Genomic DNA, 24,801 nt, shown 5'->3' with positions numbered 1-24,801 from the left:
TCTTGGTCCCTGAAAATTCTAGTCTCCTCTTCCCTTTGCTCAAAGTTTAAACTTCATCCTTTCCCATTTTTTTTCTATACACACAGTAATAATAGCTAGCTTTTGTGGTTTTCAGCATTCTAAAAAGAGATATCTCATTTGATTCTCATAGCAATCCAATGAGATAAAAGGGCTATTATCCTCAATAGATGAGGAAGCTGAGGTAGACGGGTGAAGTGACACATACAGAGTCATACTGCTCAGGTTGGGGGCAGGATTAGAAATCAGGTCTTTTAGTTTTTAGGTTCATCACTTTATCCACTAAATCACAGTTTTCCAGTATCAAAATTATTTTGGTTGAACAGCCTCATACTACTTATCTCCTCTTTTCCCTTCCTTGCTACCTTATTTGTTTAAGACTAGCCTTTCCCAGGGGTGGCTAGGTGGCTCAGTGGATGAAGCATCAGCCCCGGAGTCAGGAGTACCCGGGTTCAAATCAGGTCTCAGACACTTAATAATTACCTAGCTGTGTGGCCTTGGGCAAGCCACTTAACCCCGTTTGCCTTGCAAAAAACCTAAAAAAAAAAAAGACTAGCCCTTCCCAAAGTATGTGATTCACCTTCCTTATGAACTCTTTTTTTTTCTTAGATTTTTCAAGGCAATGGGGTTAAGTGGCTTGCCCAAGGCCACACAGCTAGGTAATTAATAAGTGTCTGAGACCTGATTTGAATCCAGATACTCCTGACTCCAAGGCCAGTGCTCTATTCACTGCACCACCTAGCTGCCCCTTCTGATGAACTTTCAGTGCTTAATAAGATATGTAATTGTTGATCATGGTCAGTATGGGAATTTGTTTTGCTTTGTTATAAAGGTTTCTTCTATCCTCAGTTTTTGTGGAGTAGGGGTGGACTTGTGGATGGGAGAGGATTTTTGTCAGTTGTAAATATCTATATCTAGATGTAAATTAAAAAGAAAAGTATAGCCCTATTCAGTAGCCTAGGTTTGTGGGTGCCTAAGATTCTCTGCTAGTTCTCTGGCCTCATTTCCTTTTTTTATTAGTCAGATATTTTTGAAGCAGCAGTTTGGGAGCTCTGCTAGTGCCATTAAGTTTTCATTGATAAGAAAGGTAAGCACAAAAAATCAAGCTCAGAAATGACAGAAACATTTATTCCTGATACAGACAAAACCCAGAAACTAAAAAATACTTGAGGTTAGGTTTTAAAATGTCAGTTCTATTGGTTTTTTAAGATACTTGACTGTGTCAGAAATAAAAGTTAGAATTACGTGAAATTTAGTAAAATTTTGAGTTACTTATGGTTGGATATTTTGCAAGATTTTTCAGTTTTTATTTCAAGAATCATACTGAACTGTATCATGTTTCAGCCCAGTAAAAGCAGGTAATGATGTTCACCCTAAAGTTTCTATTTCAGCAGTCTTTTTTGGGTGGGATTTTTTTATTTATGTATTTATTTTTCAATTACATGCAAAGCTAGTTTTTAACATTCACCCTTTTGTAAGCTTTTGAATTCCACATATTTCCACATCTTCCCTTTCATGTTTCCCATGGCAGCAAAGAATTTGATATAGACTATACATGTACATTGTGTTCAATATATTTTCATTTTAGTCATATTGTGAAAGCATATCAGTAGTCTTTAAAAGTTTTGAAACTATGAACTAGCTGCAAAGCAAGAGAATTATAAGAGGTTTACCATGTTGAAATTATTGGTGTTGTGCCTCGTAGTTTCACATAGATATTCTCAGAGGAACATTTCTATTAGAAATAGAGCACCTGGAAAAAGAAATCAGTTGATTCCTATGATAATTACTGACCTATCAGGAATACTTTTTAAATATGTATTGCTTTTTCTTAGGTGAAGGTTAGTAAGGAAATAATTATGAACAAGGGGAATTTTCCCATAGAAATAAGTTTTATATCATTTTAGGATGGAGGTTACCAGGGAAGTTAAATATACTACAGTATTTGAGCAAGAGCAGAGTTTAACATATAGATAGTGACTCCTGATTCTTGGTTATGGGAGAAACAGCTCCGTTTTTTCATTTCTAAAACTGGAGCTGTAGTGTTGCATTCTATAAAGGGAATTGGAAGCTGTAGATAATTAATGTGTATAAGAGAAGAACTTTTGAATTTATAGGGAGAAAGCACAGTGATACTGAAACATTTTTATTGTTATATTTTTGTGATTTCAGTGTTTCTTCCACAGCTGGGCATTCATGCCCAGGTAGAGTGCTTAGGTTGATACTGACCAATTTACAAATGGGGTGGACCACCTGCTGCTGGACTGCCCTTGCTAGTAGAAAGCTTGTTGAAGTTTCAGAAAATAGTTAAGCTATTTTTTTTTCAAGATGAGGCCAATAAAAGGTTTTCACTGGCTTTAAAAAACATTTATTATCTTTTAAATAAAGTTTTTATTTTATTTTTTCTTATTTAAAGCAGTGGGGTTGAGAGTATCTTGCCCAAGGGTCACACAGCTAGGCAGTTATTATTAAGTGTCTGAGGTCAAATTTGAACTCAGGTCCTCCTGACTCCAGGTCCAGTACTATTTATGAGCTTTTTAAAAATGCTCACATACAAAGGGTTTTCATTCATTTGAACTCAGTATTTTAAATATTATTTTACTTATTTAACTATACTAGCAATTTATAAGTGGGCTGAACCATTTATAATTGGTTCAATTACTGTGGGTCTTAGAATTGTAAAATTAGTAAACCAGTTTCCTGCATTTGAGGTAAGGTGAAAATGAGTCTCCTCCTTGTTCTCCAACTTCCCAGAGGAAGATAAGAAGCACAATTCCTCTGCATGTCATATTCTCCCTTCTTGGGAACAGAAGAAGGATCTTTTCTATCTAATCTACTTGGCCTTGTGCTTTGGGGAATGCTGAAATATTCCTTTCTCCCCAGTGTATCTCCCTTTACCAACATTACTCAGTAGCTTCTACTTTGAGATTCACTCAGTCCCTATCTATCACCCAGCTAAAATTCTGGGAGCTCTTGTGTACTAGCCTCTGAGATAGTTCTTGCTTTCCTCAGTGAGTTTGGGCCTGACTCATAGTCCTTTTCTTTTCAACTTCCACCATCATTTAGAAGATTTCAACATATATATTGACTATATATATATATATATATATGTATATGTATATGTATATGTATATGTATATGTATATGTATATGTATATATATGTTGATCTGCTCTCAATCGCCTTAGACTCAGAGTTCTGCAATTTCCCATGACCTGTTCTTCTACCTCATCTACACACAAGAGTAGTCTAATCTTGATATTTCCATTGGCCACAAATACTCCCTTTCTATTTTCTTGTCTTTTATTTAATCACATTCTCTTCTCATTCTACTTGCATTCATTATACTACATTCTCTTTCTACTTGTCTTGTCACCTTGAGTCCAGTATTTTGTTCATACCTTCTAATCCTTTAACCCTCAGTTCTTTCCCAAGACATTATCTCTGCGCTGACTGAATTCTCCTATTTTCCATCTTGACCCCTAGTTGAACCTGTTCTACTCCGTACTGTCCTTTCAAGGACCTATGTTACTGAACTTTCCCCATGTGATTCTCAGTTTTAGAGCAATGTTATTTCTGCTATCTTTACTTTTATAAAAAATACATGACTCCAAACAAAGATGGAAAATAATCAAGAAACTCTGCCCGGGCCACTACATATAACCTTGTCAAGGACCTCACTGATGCAAGGCAATTCTTTAAGCCTTTCTAATTAACTCACTATCCCATTCAGCACAAACTCTCTCAAAATTTTCCTGAAACCTCCCATCTCTTCAGTTGAGAATCTTCATTTTTTTACTGAAAAAAATTGTTCCCACTCTCTTTAGAGCTACCTCTTCTCTCCATTTCCCTATCTCACACCATCCAGATACCTTTTGCCACTATCTTTTCCTTCACCTCTGTCCTGACATTGTGACCACTCTGGTGCAAGCCCTCATTGCTTCATGCCTAGGCTATTAAAATAGCTGACAGGAAGATCTCTTTCTATTTACAATCCATCATCCACTCAGTTGCCAAAATGATGTCCCACCATCTTACATGTCCAGTAGTTCCCTATAACTTCAGTTGCAAATATAAAATTCTGAATTTAGTGTATAGAGCCCTTCATAACCTCCCCTCCCCCATCTTCCCAGTCTTCTAACACTTTACTGGTGCAATAATATTGGCCTCCTTGCTATTTCCCATCTCCTGACTTGGTGTTTTCTCTGGCTATCCTCTATCCCTGGAAAGCTCTCCTTCTTCCTCTGATTGCTAACCTCCCTGACTTCTTTAAGTTCCAACCCAAATCTCACCTTCTACAGGAAACCTACCCCTCATCCCCTTTAAGACAGGAGTCTTCCATCTGTTGATTACCTTTTATTTATCCTGTATCTATCTTATTTATACATAGTTGATTACATGTTCTCTCCCCTAGTAAACTCTTGAGAGCAAACTCTTTGTTATTCTATTGTGTCCGACTCTTTTCTTGGCAAAGATACTGGAGTGTTTTGCCATTTCCCTATTGGGTTTACATATTTCCTTCCCCATTTTACAGATGAGGAGTTGAGGTAAATAGAGGTTAAGTGACTTGCCAGGGTTGCTTAACTAGTAAGTAAGAATCTGAGGTCAGATTTGAAGTTTGGTCTTTCTGAATCTAGGCCCAGTGCACTATTCATCACACCATCTAGCTGCTCCAAAGAGACTATTTTACCTTTCTTTATATCCATATCACTTAGCACAGAATCTGTGCAAAGTATAAATAGGTGCTTAATAAATGTTTATCGACTTATGCACCTCATAGCCTTTCTTATTTCATAAGGGAATCCAAACCCAGAGAGGGAAAGTGACTTGCCAACACAGAATAGTCATAGTAGAACCAGAACTAAAACCCAAGACTCCAGACCTTTAGTCCAGTATTCTTTCTACCACACTTTATTGGCTTCCTTACCATTTCTCTGAATTGTCATAAGTTCAAGGTAATCAATTGGATATCAACTAAGAATTTCAATTTATATTGCCTATAGTATTCAATCTATATTGCCTATAGAATTAACTTGGGTCATAACTTTTAATTCTTAATAAGGAAGCATTTTATTAATTTTTCAGTGCTAATGTACATAACTGGAAATAATCATTTGAGATAGAACAGAACAGTGTGTGAAAGGTAAGCAGGGAAAAAGGGCTGACTGAAGAAACAGGAAGAAAAGAAATATGAGGATCTAATTAGTTAAGACCAGAAGAAAAATGAAGAAGTTAATCTAGTGGGAAGCTCGAAGTTGGTAGAAGGTCATAGTGAACTGACTTCTACTAGACTATAAAGTTGTTTTGTTTTGTTTTGTTTTGTTTTGTTTTGTTTTGTTTTGTTTTGTTTTGTTTTGCAAGGTAGCGGCATTAAGTGACTTGCCCAAGGCCACACAGCTAGGTAATTTTTAAATGTCTGAGGTCAGATTTGAACTTGGGTCCTCCTAACTCCAGGGTCGGTACTCTATCCACTGCACAACCTAGCTAGCTACCCCTTGGACTATAAAGTTTTGAAGCTGCCATAACCAGAAAGATATTTTCTCTTGGCAAGAACAAGCTAGAAAACCAGAGTTATAGAATAGCTGACTATTTCTTTAGTGGTGTTTAGAGAGTGCTCACACTGAGTGATACATAAAAGCTCAAAGGAACCAAGAAAGAAAGCAGACTTTGTAAGGAACCAGACAGAGAAGCCCTAGATGGGAAGGGCTGAGCCCTAGAGACCAGGAAGAGACTACAGTTATGAGAAAATATCCAAATCAGATAGGGATAGATTAAGCAAACTATGTTCTTGTAATTTTCCTCCCTTTTAATATAATTTTTACCATGTAGGAGGACAACATAGAGTGTAGGTGACCAATGGCATTCCAGTTTGACTGGAGTGTTGAGTTTGCATAGGAATACACTGGAGGAGAAAACTGGGAAAAGACTGGACTTCAATGCTAAAATATGAGGAGAGTTTAGCCTTTTGTAAACAAGAGATTGTAGAGGTGGTTTGGCAAATGTTAACTTAGTTCAGTATCTGCCATATGTGATACTTTTCTAGGTACTAGGATGCAAAAACCACAATGTTCTTAAGAAATTATTTAATAACTAACAGCAAGTCATATGAACTTATGGGGACTGTTTATTAATTAAGTGTAGTTTCATCCAATTCTCTTGGTTTGGGCCAGGACCATTTTGACTTGGTGTGGGGAAACAGTGATATCCAGGCATCTCAGCGTCAAGAATTCAGGAGGCTGGACTGGTTCTGGGTCATTTCTGTTCTGTGGTTTAATGCAAAGCAGACCAACTTAAAACCCTTAGGAGGTCGAGTAAATTTAGAAAATCTTGGGGCATTGAACTGAATTGACCTTTAGGTTTCATTTCTTTTTGGCTACATTTTCATGATCAGTAAAGTATATCACAGTATTCAAGGTATATGCCAAGGCTCATTGATTTTTTATTCAGCTAAAACGAGGTTCTTAACTTTTTTTTTTGGTCATGGACCCTTTTGGCAGTCTGAAGCCTGTGAACTTACTTTCAGCATTATTTTATTTTTATTTTCAATTCTAAATTCTCTTCCTCCCTTCACCCCTACCCCCATCCATTGAGGAGACAAGAACTTATATCACTTTTTTCCCACATTTGCCAAAGATATGACAAGTAATTTTTTTCTGTACTCCCTAATTTGTTTATGCTATACACTTTATGTCTAAGTCATATACCCATTTTGAACTTATCTTGATATGTAGTGTGAGATGTTGGTCTATAGTTTCTGCCTGACTGAGGGTAAGAATCAAAGAATACTTCACAGACTTGGACTGATTTTTAAAGGAAGAAAAGGATTCTTAGAGGCAGAGATAAAGAGTGATTTCCACCTCTAAGGCCTCTATCCCAGAGATCATAGGTGTTTAGTTGTCCTGATTTGTATCTGTCCACTGGACCCAGTTGACTCCAAAGGAAAAAGTGATGTTGATGACTTAGCACAGCAACCCCTCACTCAAATTCAGTTCATGCTTTTGTCATGGTATCACTTCCCTGAAAGCATAGTTCTCTTTGAGAACGAAGGACAAACATTATCGTAGTGATTGGATATTCTTCAGCTAATTGGGTACGGTGAGACTACATGCCTCTGCTAGAGATGTCATAGGGGATGATTCCTTATAATAGAAGTGAAGTAATTAATCAGGATGATAGTTAAGTGGCTTTGTATAGGTATAGCATTTAAGCCAGAATTTTACTCAGCAAATCCTTATGATTGTGTAGAGGTCTGAGTTCGTGTGGTCTTAGAGTGGTAGGAGTCAGGTCCTGGTTCACCCTTGGGCTGCGTCACCTCTGTGACCTGGACAAGTAATTTAACATCATTGTACTTAAGTTTCTACATTTATAAAATCTAGAAGATTAATGTTTCTTCACCTATTTACATATGATGTGGTGTAAGTGACCAATAAATGGATAAACTCCTCAGAGTGAAGTGAAAGGAAGTGAAACTAGGAAAGAAAGTTGGACCTGATCCCTTAAGAGTGAAACTATGGAATCTGAGATGATTAAGTCCTAGTTGAGATTGGTGCATTTTGCTGACAGTTTGGTTCTTTTTCAGTAATTAGGAAATTCCATAATAATAATGATTATAATTGCAAAATCTTCCAGAGGCCCCTTTGACCATAGAACTATCCCCTGACTGGAATAGATTCTAGGGAGCCCTCAGACTTAAAGGTCTTTGAATCCTAGGGGTTTGGATAGAACTGTACTGACCTTGGGAATACAGCTAGTCATCCATCCATTCATCCAGTATGGTCAGAATTAGTTGTGGTTAGTAGACCAAATGACATTTTCTTTAGGATCAGGGAAATCTGTCATGCCAAAAATCAATAGTCATCCATTTTATAATCTCACCAGTCTTCTTTCCTGAGTTTTCTGAAATAATTTCCAGTGAATCCATACCAACTTAAACCTAGTGCTCCTTAGGGACCTTACATTTAAGCTTTTTTGAACAGGTGCCTCAGTGGCTTCTGTCCTAATGACATCTTGTTGTCGTGAGACTTTTTTCCTTTTCTTGGCCATAAAAATTGTTGGTAGGAGACTAAATGACTGTAGGCTTAATGGAGAATAGACTAACAAAAGCTAAAACATGTATTATGTGGTGCACCTCTGTGCTCATTCATTCTACCTATGCTTTTTCTATTGATCATCAACCAGTCAAATTTTAAGAATTTTTAGAGATTAATATTTACTAAGGTTGTATAATAAGAGTAGTTGGGGCTAATATTTCCTCAAACCAGGGCACACTCTCCTACAAGTCCGATTGAATAATGAATATAGAGGTCAAGGGGAAGTGGTCTCAAATTTAGATGGCACATGAGGCAGAGTCCCTGTCTTCCCTTCATGGAGTCCACATAAAGTTCCCAATAGGTATGGGATAGCTTCCTGTTGGATCCTTGATTTTAGTCTTGATATTGCCTTCCTTCAGTATATCTCATTTTTCCTTGACTTCTGATAGAGACACTAGAACATGACTGTTCTGGGGACAGTGCTATGATGCTGAAGAGAAGTTCAGATCTTATGACCCCTTGAAGTTTGGTACAAGGTCATTCTTTGGTAAAATGGGTAAGAAAGGAGATTGAGGCTCTTCTCACCACCCCCCCCCCTTCTCAAACAGTGTCCAAATTAGCTTGCTATTTTATATAAGTCTAATGAACATGACTGAATCTCCTCAACCAATTACACCACTACAGAGCATCATTTTCATTTTATCCAGTGGATTTCAGTGCTTCCAAATTGACCTAAGGACTTTTTGCACCTAGTTTAATGCCTTTGATAGTTTAATTCAACTCCTCACCTGGTTAAGATGGTTAAAGAAATGGAGTGATTGATTCAGTCACTTAGATAATGCTTTTATTCTTTGTAAGTTACCTTTATCCTGTTTCATCCTTCAAGACCTGGAAAATAGATAACACTGATAATGTAACGTTTCTAAAGCTCAATTTCCTCACCTCTAGGGTTGTGCAGAGAATGAAATATTGCCTTTTTAAAGTGTTTTGCAATCCTTGAGTGTTAGCTTTTATTCCTATTTTACTAATGAAGAAACGAAAGTGCTAAGAGGTCAGGGATTGCCCATTGTCACCTGGCTAATAAGTAGCAGAAATGGTATTCCAATCTAGGTCCTCTGATGGCAAATTACATGCTTTTTTCCCCATTATACCATCCTGCTTTTGCTCTGTGATCCTTCCCTTTCTAAGGGAAAGCAGTATTCTTCCTGAGAAGATTTTGGCTAGGATCAGAGGCCTTCCTTCTTTGTCTTCACCACTATTCTATAAATTCTTTTGTCTCTCAGAGACTCAGTTTCTTTATCTGAAAAGTAAGATTCTAGCTCTCCAGCTCCTACAGCACTTAAGCATTAGGAATGAAGAGTAAAGATTTCACTTCAGAAGGAGCCTGGGGCTAACCACAAAAAAGATGTCTGGTGTCTGTAAGAAGGTGGTTCAGCTCTGCACAGCCAGGAAGAGAATGTGATACAGACTTTAAAGAGATCCAGAAGATGTTTGGAGTCCTCAGGAAGCAGGCCAAAGGGCCTGGGACCAAGAATGGGGCTGGATGGGGAGGACTGGACAGAGAGATAAAAGGATTTTGCTGGGGATGGAGGTTTGGAGGGCTGGACGTAAGAACTGGAGAAAGCCTTCATCCTCTCCTCTCCTAGGGTGCCAGCCAGTGTGGGAAGGGAACAGCCAGCTGGCTGTTCTGCCTCACACCTGGGTTTGTCCATGTGATAACATTCAGTTTATTCAATTCAACACTAGTATCTTCAGGTAGACGTCGCCATTTTTCTGATATGGCATCTTGCCCTTCCAGCCAAGGCATTTGTCACTCCAGCTGACCTTTTCCTTTTGTCAAAGTCCATGGGGAGTGGGGGGGGAGGAGGAGGAGGAGGAGGATTTTAAGTCTGTTTTCAGTGTGATTTTCTTCCCCATCCATTAAAAAGACCTCTTCATTTTTTGTGACTAGCATCTCAGTTCTCACTTGTGTTTTTCTGAGTTGACTTCTCTAAGCACCTGCTATTTCTTTGTCCTCCTCTTCAGTGAGCTGGCCTAGTTTCTACTTGGTGTACAATTCCCATTCGCATTTCAGGGCTTTATGCTGTACTTGGTTCTACCAATTAAGTGTCTTACCCCTCCTATCTTGAGTCTATATCGGGACAGTCTTTTCTTATGCTTTTAATATTGTTCCTTTGAGGAACATCCGGATTTCCTCTGTTCTTTTGTTGCTTAAATGTTCTTCCCCTGGGACCCTTGACAATTTTCCCAAGCCTAGCAATTTCAGTAAATGCTTAATAACATCATTTCAATTGCTTCTATACAGGCACCTCCAGGACTCCACTTAGAGATCCCAACATGCAGTGTTCCTCGGGGTTTTTTTACCTCTAGAAAATTTAGTTCACTCATTAAATGAAGCCCAGAACCTCCACATGAGAACAAGGAAGAAAGCACAACTCTGTTCATTTACCTTTGCAAGGAAATATGTAGTGAAGCCAGCAGTTTAGGTGCACTGTGTACCCTTAGACGACCTGCTTAACTCACTAGTGTCCGCTTGAGTAGAAATGAAAGATCCCTCAGTCCAGGGTTATTGATAGGACTGAAGAATTTCAGGGGGGGGGGGGTCTCTGTCACTGGTATAGGCACTCCCTCCAGCAGGGCAAATAGCAATCCTCTTCTTCCTATACAGTTCTTCTGTGTGCCCTCCTGGAAACCCTCTTTACATGATCTTCTATACAATATTCAAGAGTTTTTGTTGCTTCCCTGATGTTAGCATTCTGGCAGACCATTGTTCTACCTTCCATTCTGTACATCACCAGCTCATTTGTTTTTCTAAGCGTCCATTTCCTTGCTTTCTTTTGCATCACAGATAATTTTCTTCACAGCCTACTCCTTCCCACTCTGCATTTTAGGTTCTATGATTGGCAGTCATAGAATATTGACAGTGTCTAAAGTACCAAGCCTGGAGTCAGAAAGACTCATCATCCTGATGAGTTCAAATCTGACCTCAGAAATTTATTATCTGTATGACTCTTGGGCAAGTCACCCAATCCTGTTTACTTCAGTTTCATCTGTACAATAAATTGGAGGTGGGAAACCATTCTGTTTTTTCTGCCAAGAAAACTCCAAGTAGGGTCACTAAGAGTTGAATGTGACTAACTGACTAAACAAGAACATTCCCAGTGGTTTTATTAGTTGCTTTCCTATTTACCAGACCCTTTTTAGGATCTTCCAAATTAGATTACAATAATTGTAAATTCATTTCTAGCACATAATTCTAAGAGAGATAATGTTTCACTTGCCTTAGATTCACCACTCTGTGACTCTGGCCAAGTCACTGTTACCTCCCTGAGGTAGAGTTGGTTCATCTGTAAAAGGGGGAAATAATAGGGTTTACTTCACAGGACTTTTTAAAAGAATCAACATGTAAAAAGATGATATATACAAATCCATACATCAGCATTGAATTTGGATTTGAACATTGAAGTGTCTCCTAGATTTGAATGTTTTATTATCTTGAATAAATAGTTACCAGGTACATTGAGCCTTTTCTGCTTCTAGAGTTAGTTAATGCAGTAGCCTCTGCTTGAGAATGTTACTGAGTTTTCATCATATGTTGACCTTTATTATTTCATGTTTGTGTATCTCACTTTAAATTCTGTTCTACTTGTACTTACAGTTTGGTAGTAAACTTGTTGACTGAATTCTATGAACTGATTAAGCCTGGTTTTCTATTTGAACTTTAATAAGATCATTTAATACCAATATAACATGTATTATACTTAAAACATGTCAGTTATCCCTTCAGCATAGTCCATTTCCATCTGTTCCCCAGATTATGGCAAACTGATGATGACTGTGCTTTAGGCATGCAATTTTGTGGTCATCTGTTTACTCCCTTGACAGTAGAGTACATACCATATGTTCCTGGATTTTATGGGTTAAAACCAAAAGTATGATGCAAATCTAAATCCATTATCTTCGCCTTTTATCTCAAGATCAAGTTCTTATCTTAGAAGGCAATTAAATTAAGGTAAAACATTTTGTTCTTAAACCTTGTTGGTGCCTATCAAAGTCACTATGTCATATTCTTCCAGGTATTTGCATGTTGGATACTAGATGCTTGACTAATAGTTCTCCAAGCTTCAAAATATTAAAGTGACCAAAGTTTACATTCATTGTGTGTGTGTGTGTGTGTGTGTGTGTGTGTGTGTGTGCACGTGTGTGCACACACCTTATAAAGGTGAGCCATCATTTTGACTGATTTATAATCTTTTGGTATTTCTTTTGTTTCCCATGAATATTGGACAAAGATTTGGGGAACAGGGAGTGTTCCTAACTCTGCCACCCTGGTTTTAATCACCTGACTTCTACCATCTTTATTCTCTCTATATAAAACTGAACAGATTGAATTGGATAATATTTAATGCCCTTTACAAGTCGAAAGTATAAGTTCTGAATGTTCCTTTTTATACTAAGTTCTGGGGTATTGCACTTTTAATAATTGAGATAGCAGGTGACTCAGTGGATTGAGTGCTGGGCCTGAAACCAGCAAGATCTGAGACTGAATCCTGCCTCAGCCACTTACTAGCTGTGTAAATGTGGGTGGGTCATTCAACTACTGTCTACATCTTTTCTTTATTTGTGAAGTGAGAATTGTTAATAGTGCCCATCCACTGACTTTATCTTGGGACTCAGTTCTGAATCTAGCTCAGTTTCCTTTGTGTTATTCAATTGTGGGTCTAGTCCAGCTTTGGCCTTGAGAGAAAACTTTATTCAATTATGGGAATTATGAGAAAACTTTATTACATTATTTGAACCTAACCTTGCATGGTGGGAAAGCTGGACCACCCCTACCTGTTCTTAGAAACTCTTAACTAAAGACCTAGGTTATGCTGACAAGAAATCTAGTCATATCTGAATATTGTTACAAGAAGTTGTCTCACAGTCACATATCTCAAGCAGTCTGATCAATCAGTTATCATTTCCCTATTTCTTTGATTGAATATACTTGTGGGGAATGGGACACTTCTTTTTCTGATTTCAGGGAGTTGTGTCTGTTGGTTCTCCCCACTTCCAGCTTGGAAAGTTTCTAATCTTTCCTCCAGTTATAAATCATATGACCTCATCTTATAATTTAGTTTATATCCTATTAATTGTTTTCTTTTAATGCCTAAAAATCTATCTCCCCTGTATTCGGGGTCCAGTGCCAAACTGAGGTCTCTATTTGCTATGCAATTGGCATGCATTGCTTAAATAAATCAATAGGCTTGGAAGCTTGACCATTTGTTTCTTCAGTCATTTCAGATTTTAGTTATTCCAGTTTTTAGTTATAGTTATAATATGTTAACATGTTAAGCACATGCAAATCTCAAAAGTACCCTATATAAATTGCCATAGTTGTTTTTATTATACATTTGGCTTACAGGAACTACAACACATTCAATCCTGATAAAGTACTAACCTGATATTTCTCTGATTCTCTCTAGCTTGTGCTGATCATCAAAGGTATTTTGGCGGGAGGACTATACAGTGGTCTTGCCTCCAATTGGTGCAATGGAACTTCCCAACTACAGCCGCCAGTTGCTACAGCAGCTGTATACACTTTGCAAGGAGAGACAGTTCTGTGACTGCACCATTTCTATTGGGACAGTTTATTTCAGGGCCCATAAATTGATCTTGGCTGCTGCCAGCCTCCTCTTTAAAACATTACTGGATAATACAGATACAATCTCTATAGATGCATCTGTGGTGAGTCCAGATGAGTTTGCTCTCCTGTTAGAAATGATGTACACTGGCAAGCTCCCTGTGGGCAAACACAACTTCTCCAAGATTATCTCCTTAGCTGACAGCCTGCAGATGTTTGATGTGGCAGTTAGCTGTAAGAATCTGCTTGCCAGCCTCGTAAGCTGCCCTGGTCCAAGTCAAGTCATAAGAGATGCTTCCCCTCAGACAATGGAGTCATACAAAAAAGATGCTGATAGATTGCTAGTCGAGAATTCTTCCCCGAAGAATGTGATTGTGTCTCCCCATTCAGGAGAGGTTCCATCCCTTCCTGTGGCTTTGAAGGCTGACACTGTAGTGGTGGTTAGTGCAATGACACAAGAAGTTGGTGAATTGAGTCCTGCCATGGAGCAGCAGGAGCTTGATATGACTCCTGCTGTTGCCCCAGAAGAGGCTCTGGAAATTGAAATGAAGAGTGCAGCTTCACCAAAGGAGACTTCCAACGTTCCCCAAATGAATTCTCTTTCTCCTGGAAAAGAAACAGTAAACGAGGAGGTGGAGGAAGAGGAGGCAGCAGTCGTGGCAGTATGTATGTCTCAAAAAATGACAGAAGTTGCCACAGAACTAGGTAATTATCCTGAAAGGCTGTCTTGAAATGTGGTCTTCCTTCTTATTACTTAATGATTTCTATGATTTTTAAAATTTATATTCATAGAATTGCTCTTTTAACCTAAGTTTATGATGTTGCAATTTTTATAAGAGCCCATTTCTTCTTCTGTATGTTTGCTTACCTTTTGTTATTTGAGTTGTGTACATACATAAAAGTTGTTGCCCTTTCCTAACAGTGGGAGAGAATTGAAGTTGTTATGTGGCAATCTCTTTTCTCAGCAGATGCCTTTCTGGGGTATTCATAGTGATTCATTATAGATACCTCCCCAGAAGGGTGACATCCAACAGAAGAAATTTTTTGACCATTACATCTCCTGAAGACCACCTCTGTAGACATGGAGGGGATGACTGAAGTTTGGCTTGGTAGAGGAACACCCACACCATTGAAGCCACAGCTCTTGAGTAGTGCTGAATTATAGCAACTGTTGATTGTCACTCCAATGCTCTGTTAGCAGCCTTCTAGAGGTCCTGCTTAGTTATGGGGAAATGAATGACATTAGTTTCATTCACTGTAAAGTGTTAAGAGTTGATGTGCCAGGCTGCGCTCTCTTCTTCTTGGCGTCCTTGTGTGAGATTCTTAGATTTGTTCTGTTGTCCCAGTTTGCATCTGTTAGAAGCAGCCATCCTCCCTCTGGAGGAAGAGGGCTTGTCAGCAGTCTGAAGACAAAAGACAAACGGATATTAGTAAGACCAACAACAATGTCCCATTTTAGATTGATGCTCATTGTTTTAACCATGCTGAGCATGGCACAAAGGAGGAAGCTATGAGTGACAATCTTGTCTTTATTGTACCTGACACTGGATAGCAGTTAATAGATGGGCCTGACCTAAAGACTTGCAGGCAGCTTACATTTGTATTTAATCCCTTCAATTAATGACTAACTGATCTTGTTTCTCACATATAGAGCATGAGAGGAAAATGTCTAAGCTGAATTTACTTCTGCAAAATGAAGGCATCTTCTCTGAAGTGCTCTCTATTGCCCAGGATGTACTGAAAAGACTAGATGAATGTAGCGATATTAAAAGTCCCCAGAAGGAGGTATGTGCTGCTTTCTTCCTATCATGCCGTATTCTTAGCACATTTTAGCCAATCCAAGAAGCAAATAGGAAGTGGATACCCCATGCCAACATATTGACCTACATGCCTGGGAGAAACCAAAAATGGCTCTTTACACAAGGAGCTGATATTCTACTTTACAATCTTCTATTGGCTTAACATGAAACTCAACAAAATGGATATGCAGAATATTGTAATAGTGCACAATTTTCTTAGCATTTATTCTTATAGGATCATAGCAGGACTTTTTTATACCATATTGATCTGGAGATAGGCCATACTCCTAAAGAGTGTGCTCTCTGAAAGGAAAAATATGCAATGAAAAATTCCATAAAATTACTGGATTTTAAACATAGTTTTTTCCATTTAAATTTTCCTAAAAATGTCTTTCAATTCAAGTAGAAACTTTTAATTTTTTAAGTCATTATTATTAAAAGTCATTATTAAAGTCAAATTTCATTGTCACTTTCATTGTTATAGACTGTACTCAGGTTTTGGACAAGTCATATTTTGAGAGAAGCCCAAAACTTGCTTATATTTTGACCAATAATGGTATGTCATCGGGTAAATCCAAGCTGCTGAAAAATAAATATTTTCATTGCTGGAAAGATGCAGGAAATTAAATCAGAGGAATCAGTTTTAATCTCTTTTCCCCTGAATACAAATTGTTGCTTTCTCTGGAAAAATTTGTTGGCTTCCTTATTAAACAGAGTATTCAGTTATAAAGGCAGCATGTAGAAGGAACTTCAAGTTGTTCTTTTTTCCCTGGTCAGTTAATGCAGCAGTATTGCTTTTTAAATTTTTGTTTGTTTCTTAATATTTTACAGTTTTAAACAAATGAATCCCCTTGAAGCTTCTTTCAACCATAGGAGAGAGTTCCCAGTGCAGGGACTAGATTGCCTGAAACCTATAACTCCCCAGAGTGGAGGCATAATGCAGGGGGAAAGGGGGGAAGATGGTGGAGAGGGGCATAGAGGGGATGGAAGGGAGATGAAAGGGAGGCAAATATTGATATATCTTATTTAAGGAGTAAGTGTAAATCCCTGTTTTTTCTTACTCTCTGTCTCCCAAGAGCATAGAAATCTCACCTTTTTGTTTACATGATCTTTTGGGTGGAGAGGATTCCAGACAGCATTGGTGGTGTCATTGAAGCTGATTATTAGTTGATGGTCACTTTATATTTCTAGGTTCTGTTTATCTTCCAATAAGTTAGATCATTTCATTGTCAACCTTAATTGTTTCAATCCTTTCCGAAATACAACCTTACTCTTTTTGAGGTTTACAATTTTGCCACATTGTTCTGAAGGAGGACCAGAGGATATTTGCTACTGTTTTGTGTATTTCTTTCCTAAAATTAGTTTGTGAACAACCCTGTACTTAGTTTGAGGAGGACACTGTGCACTGATGTCCTTCTGATTTTGTTTCCTAGGGATAGATGATGGAAAGTGGCAAATCTATTCCCCAAACAGTGATTGCAACATGAGCAAAGCCTGGCTTGCTGAAGACGGTGGGAGACCAGCCCTAGACTGATTAAGAAGTCTCAGGGGTCTTGAATGGGAAGGTGTCTATCTCAGGATAATATCACCTGCCACTTAGAAAGAAAGACGGGGACGGTCTGTGTAGGATTTCTTCTGGGAGAAAATTCATATTTTCCTATTACTTGGGTGTCATAGTTTATCTTAATTTTCCTTTCTTTTTTCTAATCATGATCTTAATGAATTAGATGTACACAGTGATATGGGTTCTTTGACTGTAGTTGAGTTTTCCCTCTCTTTGCTGCTGCTTTCCTAGCTTTTACATTTTTCCTATCCCCCACCCCCACCCCCACCCCAAAGTTTTGAGGAAGTCCCTGAAGTGACAGGATCATAGGTTTTAAAGCTGGGGAGGTTTTTCTCTTCTAGTAAATCTGATATATTCTCTATCAAGTTGCTCTGCTATGGAGGATTGTCCAGCATACACTGTTGTCTGTTCCTTATTGTGACAATGGAGGGTCAGCTTTGTTGTGGAGTAAGTATAGGGAACAATATTACTTGTTTGAGATCTGGAGGGATGAAGAAAAAAGACAATTCTTGCCTCTTTTTCTCTGAGACCCTACAAAGTTTGGATGAGAAATACAGCCAGAAGGACCACTGGAGTACTGGTGGCTTCTAAAAAGGAAGGTCAGATCAACTTAATGATTTCCATCAAATGAGTGAAGACAAATCCTCTTAGAAAGACCAGCCGAGACTGGGATGATGTGATTCCTAGTTACATTTCATGCAGGGGTGGGGGGTTCCATTTGTACTTCCTTTTAAATATAAGGCCTGGGTCTAGGGATGACTGTCAGCTCAGTGCCCATTGGTTCAATATGCTACCTTTATGAAAGGGAAAATCTGTATCATTTTATATACAGTTAATATACATTTAAAGCCTTCAGCCTTTGAAGAGGCTCTGTGGGTTGAACGGTTGAAATTTTACTTCACTCCTGAGCCCCCAGCATATTTTAACAAGTGACAGACAGTCTTCTCAACTAGGAAGATCAGCTATTTTAGAAGACAGTTGGCCAGCAGGCAGCTCTAGCCTAGTTTATTTGGGCTAGAGAACCCTGAGCAGCTTAGATGGCTGATGGAACCACAGCCATAACTGGCTTTCTTTGGTGCAGCTTCTCACTGGGGATTAGTAGGAAGAGCCAGGAGCAGACTGTCCAGGCAGCTGGCTCCTGCCTCCCGGCTCTTCCCTGAGTCTGCCCCTGCTACTCTCCCCAGATGGCCACCTTGTCTTCACTGCTGAGCAATGAAGTTAACAAATGTTTTAATTTCACTGCTGAGTAGCTCTGCAAAGGGAGAGGAAAGAGAGAGGATAATGAGCTGAGTCAGATGCCATTGCTGATAAAAGCTTCTCTTACCCACCAGCTCAAATCAGAAAGCCAGAGGGAGTTAGGACAATATAAGAGAACTAGATTTCAAGAAGCCTAAGAGCAGAAGAAAAAAAAAATTGTCTGGCATATATTGTCAGCAAGATAGAGGTTAGAAGCAGATAGCCAAACCTGCTTCACTTAAGGTGCCTAAAGGAAAGAAAATGGAAGTAAAAATAGAAAAAATTGTTTAACTGGGAATGGATTCCATCACTGTGTCCTAGACTGGCACCAGGATCTCTCCCCTAATTAATCCTATCATAATTGGGTATTAGAGAGTTGCCTGAGACCCAGAGAAGTTAAGTAACTTGTTTTGACTCACTTGTTAGACTTGTTAGAGCTGGAATTTGAACTTGGATCTATTCTACAAAAGGTACAAATCCTTTAAAATGAACTTAAAAAAAGATCAGTTTTTATTTATTTTTTAAATTGATATTTTATTTTTCCAGTTACATGTTATGAAAGTTTTCAGCATTCATCTACTTGCATATTTATAAGTTACACATTTTTCTACCACCCTCCCTTCCCAACCCCCCACTTGGTGCTGAACAGTCTGGTAAAAGTTGTACATATACTTTTGTGTTTAACATGTTTACATACTAGTCATTTTGTTTAAGAGGAATTAAGTCTAAGGGAAAAGAAGGAAAACCAAGGGATAGGAAGGAAAAACATAAGCGAAGTTTGTTTTTTTTTAAGTGAATATAGGGGTAGCTAGGTGGCTTCGTGGATAGAGCACCGGCTCTGGAGTCAGGAGGGCCTGAATCCAAATCTAGCCTCAGACATTTAATATTTACCTAGCTGTGTGACCATGGGTAAGTCACTTAACCCCATTGCCTTGCAAAAAAAAAAATCTAAAAAAAGTGAATATAGTAACCTTTCAGATTCTGTGGGGGTTTTTTGGTTGTGGTGGTTGTTTTACCTCTGGATGTGGGTGGCATTGTCCTTAACAGATCTGTCATGATTGTCCTAGATCTCTGAACTGCTGAGAGGAGCTGCATTCTTTGCTTAGCATCAGTTTGTGTAATTCTATACATGTTTCTCCAGAATTTGACCATTCATGGTTTCTTATAGAACAATATTCCTTAACAGCCATTCCCAATTGATGGGCAACCCCTCAATTTCTAATTCTTTGCTATTACAAAAAGAACTGCTATAAATATTTTTGAATATGTGGAACTTTTCCCATTTTTTTATGAATTCTTTTGGATATGGTCCTATTGGGTCAAAGGGTATGATTAGTTTTATTGTACTTTGGACACAATTCCAGATTGCCCTCCAGAATGTTTGGATTAATTCATAACTTCTCCAAAAGTGCATTGATATCCCAATTTAAAAGGATGAAGTTTTGAAATGATTTTTTTTTAATATTGAGAAACTGAGACAATTATTTCAGATTTACAACTACCCCTGAATTTCTATTGTGAATTAACAAGCATTTATGATCCCTCCTTTCCATTGCCCCTACCCTAACAAAACCAAGCTGCCTAATAAGGTCACAAAACAAATTTCCACATTGGCCACACCCAAAAATACATGTCTGGAGTTTAAGACCATCAGGGGGCAATTAAGTGGCACAGTGGATAAAAGCACTGGCCTCAGAATCAGAAGGATGGGAGTTTGAATTTGGCCACAGACACTTGACTCTTACTAGCTGTGCGACTTTGGGCAAGTCACTTAATCCTGATTGCCTTTCATCCAGGGCCATCTCCAATCATCCTGACTCATATCTGGCCACTGGACCTGGATGACTCTGAAGGAGAAAGTGAGATTGGTGACTTAGCATAGCACTGCCTCACTCAAAATCAATTCATATGCTTGTCATGGTATCACCTCTCTGATGTTGTAGTCTTCTTTGAAAATAAAGGACAAATATTATTATGTCCATTATCTTTGTGACTAGAAGTTGATTGTGGGGATTTTAGTCTTTTGAACTTAGGGTTTCTCTTTGTATTAATCTGGAAGTTGGTTCAAGACAAGCCTTAGACTTGGTCCAGAAGAATTATAGGATTTTGTTAGGGAGAAAGCAGCAGGCAGAAATGAAAAGACATTTAACCCCTAAAGATACATTGAGCACTAAGCCCCATCTCCAGTACTGTAATGATGCTTCCTTTGCCCAAAAGGATCACGGGAACACATTTGTAACTGAAGTGGGGTTCCAATTGTACTTCCTTTATACTGATAAGGAAATGGAGGTTCCAGCAGTGGAAGGAATCTATTCAACAGTTCGTTGAGAGTCAGTGACAGAGGGCAGTTAAATAGTGCAATGGATAGAGTCCTGGAGTCAGAAGGACCTGAGTTCAAATGCAACCTCAGACACTTTATAATTACTTAGCTGTGTGACCTTGGGCATATCCCTTAACCCCACCATTGCCTTGCAAAAAAAAAAGAGTCAGTGGCAGAGCAAGGCTTCAAACCCAGGTTTTCTTACTTCACATCCAATATCTTTTCCTTCTTCCTTTGAAATGAGACATACTGTTGGAAGTGACTGATGATCCAAGCCTGATGTATGATAAATGTCAGCACATGCAATATGGACTCCATAACATATGGGAGCCATGCATTTGTTCTATATACATTGGTGTTCTGTGACACAGGGAGTACAAAAGTATAAACCCACCCCTGCCTAAAGGAAACTGGCATTCTGGCTTGGAAGATTCAAACTAAGGATGGATTTCAGATGAGATGGAACTTTAATTGGGCCTTGAAAGACAGGAAAAATGTCCAGAAGGTGAGAATGACACAGACATTGTAGGAATGTACCCAACAGACCACAGTATAGAACGGCTTTTTCAGTCCTTCAGAGAACCCAGACCATTCATCTTGAGGTCCTCAATCTGATCAGCTATGATTAGCAGAGGAACTTGTGGTTTTTTTCACTTGGGAGTAAAAGGAGACTATTTCCTTGCATATAGAGTTAGGACTTGGCTACAAAATTCTTTTCCCCATAATTTCTCTCTCCAAAAAAGTGCTGAAACAAATCATAAACAAGGTTGCAAAATCAGCCACTTAAATAATACAAGTTCAATTTGTCAGGTTAGGATAAAATATTTAATTATAGTTTCATTTGTTTTATTGTCCAGTGCAACCATAGAGGAAAGATTATCTATAACTTAAAATACACACACACACACACACACACACACACACACACACACACACACCTGCCATACTTGAGTTAAATCTGGCTAGTTTGTTAATTTTTTTCTTTTTTCAATTCCCTGCCAAATGACATAAATTAACATTGTTATTAAAATTATTTCTCTAGCATTAAAACTGACTTCATTGTATACAAGTGATTCCCTTGTTAGGCACCTAAGGTATTTACATGCATCCTACTTTTCAACTAGATATTATTTGATCACAAAAATATGGCAATGGAAATTCCACAGTGGTTTTTGCTCCAATTTCAGTGAGCCCTCAGATTAGTTCTTAGCATCTCTCTCAGTCCCAAGCACCAGGCTCCACATAGGACAGGCACTTTAGAAATGTTTGTTGTGTGATATTAAGAATACATATTGCCCCCTCCCAGCTGACCTCATGAGGGAGTTTTTGGTTAAAATGAGATAATAATTGGTAGGCATTTTGAACTTATTGGAAAAAAGGTGCTCTAGGATTTAGTGTAGTTTAGCAGTCAAATCTCATTAATCAGCACTAGGGTAAGGCAGAAATTGAGATAATCCTTACAGAGTATGCTGAAAATTTACTCTTGCTTTTTATTTGGTTCTTCAGTTGTTTCAATCATGTCCCACTCTTTCATGGCTCTATTTGTGGTTTCTTGGTAAAGATCTTATAGTAAGTTGCCATTTCCTTCTCTGGTTCATTTTACGGATGAGGAAAATGAGGCAAGAGGGGTTAAGTGACTTATTTAGGGTCACAGAGCTAAGTGTCTGAGACTGGAATTGAACTCATGAAGATGATTCTTCCTGACTTCAGACCCCGGAGCTCTATGCACTATGGCACCCCTTATCAGTCATTATTTGTAGTTCATGCAGATATGTGATGAAACCCAGATGTGATGAGATCAAGACCATTGGGACAATTGTATTAAGAAGAGACGATTATTAAGGGACGATGTTTGTCCTCCATTTTCAAAGAAGACCATGACATCAGGGAGGTGATGCCATGACAAGCACATGAATTGGATTTGAGTGAGGGAGTGCTGGGCTAAGTCACCAGCCTTGCTTTCTCCTCCAGAGCGATCTGGGGTCAGTGGCCAGATATGAATCAGGACAACCGGAGATGGCCCAGATATGAGACAATTAGGGTTAAATGACTCGCCCAAGATCCCACAGCTAGTAAGTGTTAAGTGTCTGAGACCAGATTTGAACTCCCATTCTCCTGAATCCAAAACCAGACTGTAGGAAACACTAGACCATCACTGAGAGGCTGGCAGCGCCATGGATGCTGTTAATGGAAAGAATAGGAGGCGGGGCCAGATGGATCCAGAGGAACCTAGTAGTGAATGAAGTTGGTGAAATACTATTTTAGCACCATTTTGTAGCCATTGTGGAAGTGCTGAGAATTCAAAACCTGAAGCAAAACAAATAGGGAGGTGAAACATACTCAGAAAAAATAAAGAACAAGTAAAGGAAGACAGCCTAGTCTTCCTAGGTTCAAATTCTCCCTGCAGGACCTGTGTCACTTACCTTTAACTTCCTTTCTTCATCTATAAAACTCCAACTTCTCTGAAGTCCCTTTTATCTCTAGATTTATGATCCTCTGATTGTTGAAGTCACTAACATCTGGGGATGGGGAGATCAGGGTGGCCTTTGAACCATGCCTACAATGTGGATGTAAGGAAGACAAATCTAGTCTATGCATGGGATGCATGAGTGCAAAGGCAGAGACAAAAGGAGAGGTGTCATGTAAGAGGTGTCCTAAGAAGGCCAGCTTTGCTGTACTGTAAAGGATGTGACTGCACAACCCTCACTTAATCCAAGTCACTGCATGTCATGTTATCACCTCCCTAATGGCATGGTCTTCTTTGAGAAAGAAGGACAAACAACTGTAGAGTGTAAGAAAGGCAGACATGTCATGGGGCTAGAAAAGTAGGTTGGGGCCAGGATGTGAGGGGCTTTAAGTGACAAAGAATGGGGTATGTTTGAGGTGAAATCTGTAGGTCTTGACAACAGTTTGGATAAGGGTGGGGGAGGGTTGTGAAAGATAGTGAGGAGTCCAAGAAGATTTCTAGGTTTTAAACCTGAGGGTCTGGGAGGATAGTGGTACTCAGGGTAGCAATAGAGAAAGTTAGAAGATTTAGGGAGGAAATAATGAGTTTCATTTCAACCATGTTGAATTTAAGATGTATGTGAAGCATCTGTGTTACCCTGAGAGACATCTATGGTTAGAGGGCATAATCTGGAGGAGGATCCAGTAAGAGCTTGAGAAGAACTGGTCTGATAGCTGGGAGGAGTAGGGAGAGAGTGATGTCCCAGGATTTCTGATTTCTGATTGATAACATTTTGCTTAACTTAGAGGTGGAATTCCGCCACTAACTAGCCAGGTGACCTGGAACAAGTCACTTTCCTTCTGTAGTCTTTGTATCAGTAAAATGAATGTGACCTACAGACAAGGCACATTGAGTGAAATTGTGAATTGTTGCTGGCAAATTGGAAATTAGTTAAAAGTTTTTAGAAATGTCAGTAAAATGGAAATAGCCTTTTTTGTCCTTAAACCAGAGTCCTACATTTACTTACATGTACACACTCACAGGTGCACACACATATGTTTATGTACCTACAGAGTCATAATTTTTGAAGCTGATAGAAAAAAACTGAAGAAATGGTAGGTGCTTATTGGTTGCAGAATAGAAATAATGTGAATTTAGGAAGATGTTAGTGCAGCAAATGTGTGGAATCACAGAAACATAGGAAGTCTTTCATAAACCGTTACAGAGTAAATTTAGCAGAACTAGAATAATATACACAATAACTGAAATGGAGCCAAAAGCTGCACAATTAAAATGACTAATTGTGCCCCTGGATGAACTGAAGGAATGTACCTCCCTCCTTCACTGGAGGAGGTAGAGGCTTGGAGTGGCCCACTCCTATCAGCAGATTTTTTTTTTTGAAGCTAATTTTCTTTGCTACAAAGGAAGGATTTGGGAATAGAATTCCTTAGAATTTAAAATCTAAAAATGAATTTTTTAAAGATCAATAAAACCTGAGGGGTTTTGATGATGGTTTTTCTTTTAATTAATGTTATGGCTTAAATTATTTCTAATATCCTTTCTGGCATTAATATCTATGATTATGTGATATGTTAAGGATGATAAATTTAAAGTTAGTAAGAATCTTAGAGATTTTCTAATCCAGTCCCATTTTTCCATTGAAAAAACTCAGGTCCTTGTGAAGTTGATAGACTTTGTATGTAGCAGAAGTTGAACCAGTCTTCTGACACCAAACCCAGGGCTCTTTCCACTATAGTGTGCAA

The 24,801-nt window shown here is 38.6% G+C and overlaps 1 protein-coding gene across 2 annotated transcripts in view; it reads left to right on the top strand.

Annotated features, from left to right (window-relative positions):
- The window catches only part of ZBTB40 (zinc finger and BTB domain containing 40), a 71,517-nt gene that overhangs the window by 14,230 nt on the left and 32,486 nt on the right, over positions 1 to 24,801 (top strand). For both annotated transcript variants that reach the window (XM_074218183.1, XM_074218184.1), the window contains exons 2-3: positions 13,516 to 14,378; positions 15,325 to 15,458. In XM_074218183.1, coding sequence (XP_074074284.1) covers positions 13,583 to 14,378; positions 15,325 to 15,458 — 930 coding nt within the window. In that variant the 5' untranslated portion in view covers positions 13,516 to 13,582. The remainder of the gene's footprint in view (positions 1 to 13,515; positions 14,379 to 15,324; positions 15,459 to 24,801) is intronic.

The sequence above is a fragment of the Macrotis lagotis genome, chromosome 1, assembly GCF_037893015.1.
Source record: "Macrotis lagotis isolate mMagLag1 chromosome 1, bilby.v1.9.chrom.fasta, whole genome shotgun sequence".
NCBI classification, from domain to species: domain Eukaryota; kingdom Metazoa; phylum Chordata; class Mammalia; order Peramelemorphia; family Peramelidae; genus Macrotis; species Macrotis lagotis.
The sequence above is the reverse complement of the archived record's forward strand: the minus strand, read 5'-3'. Positions and strand labels throughout refer to the sequence as shown.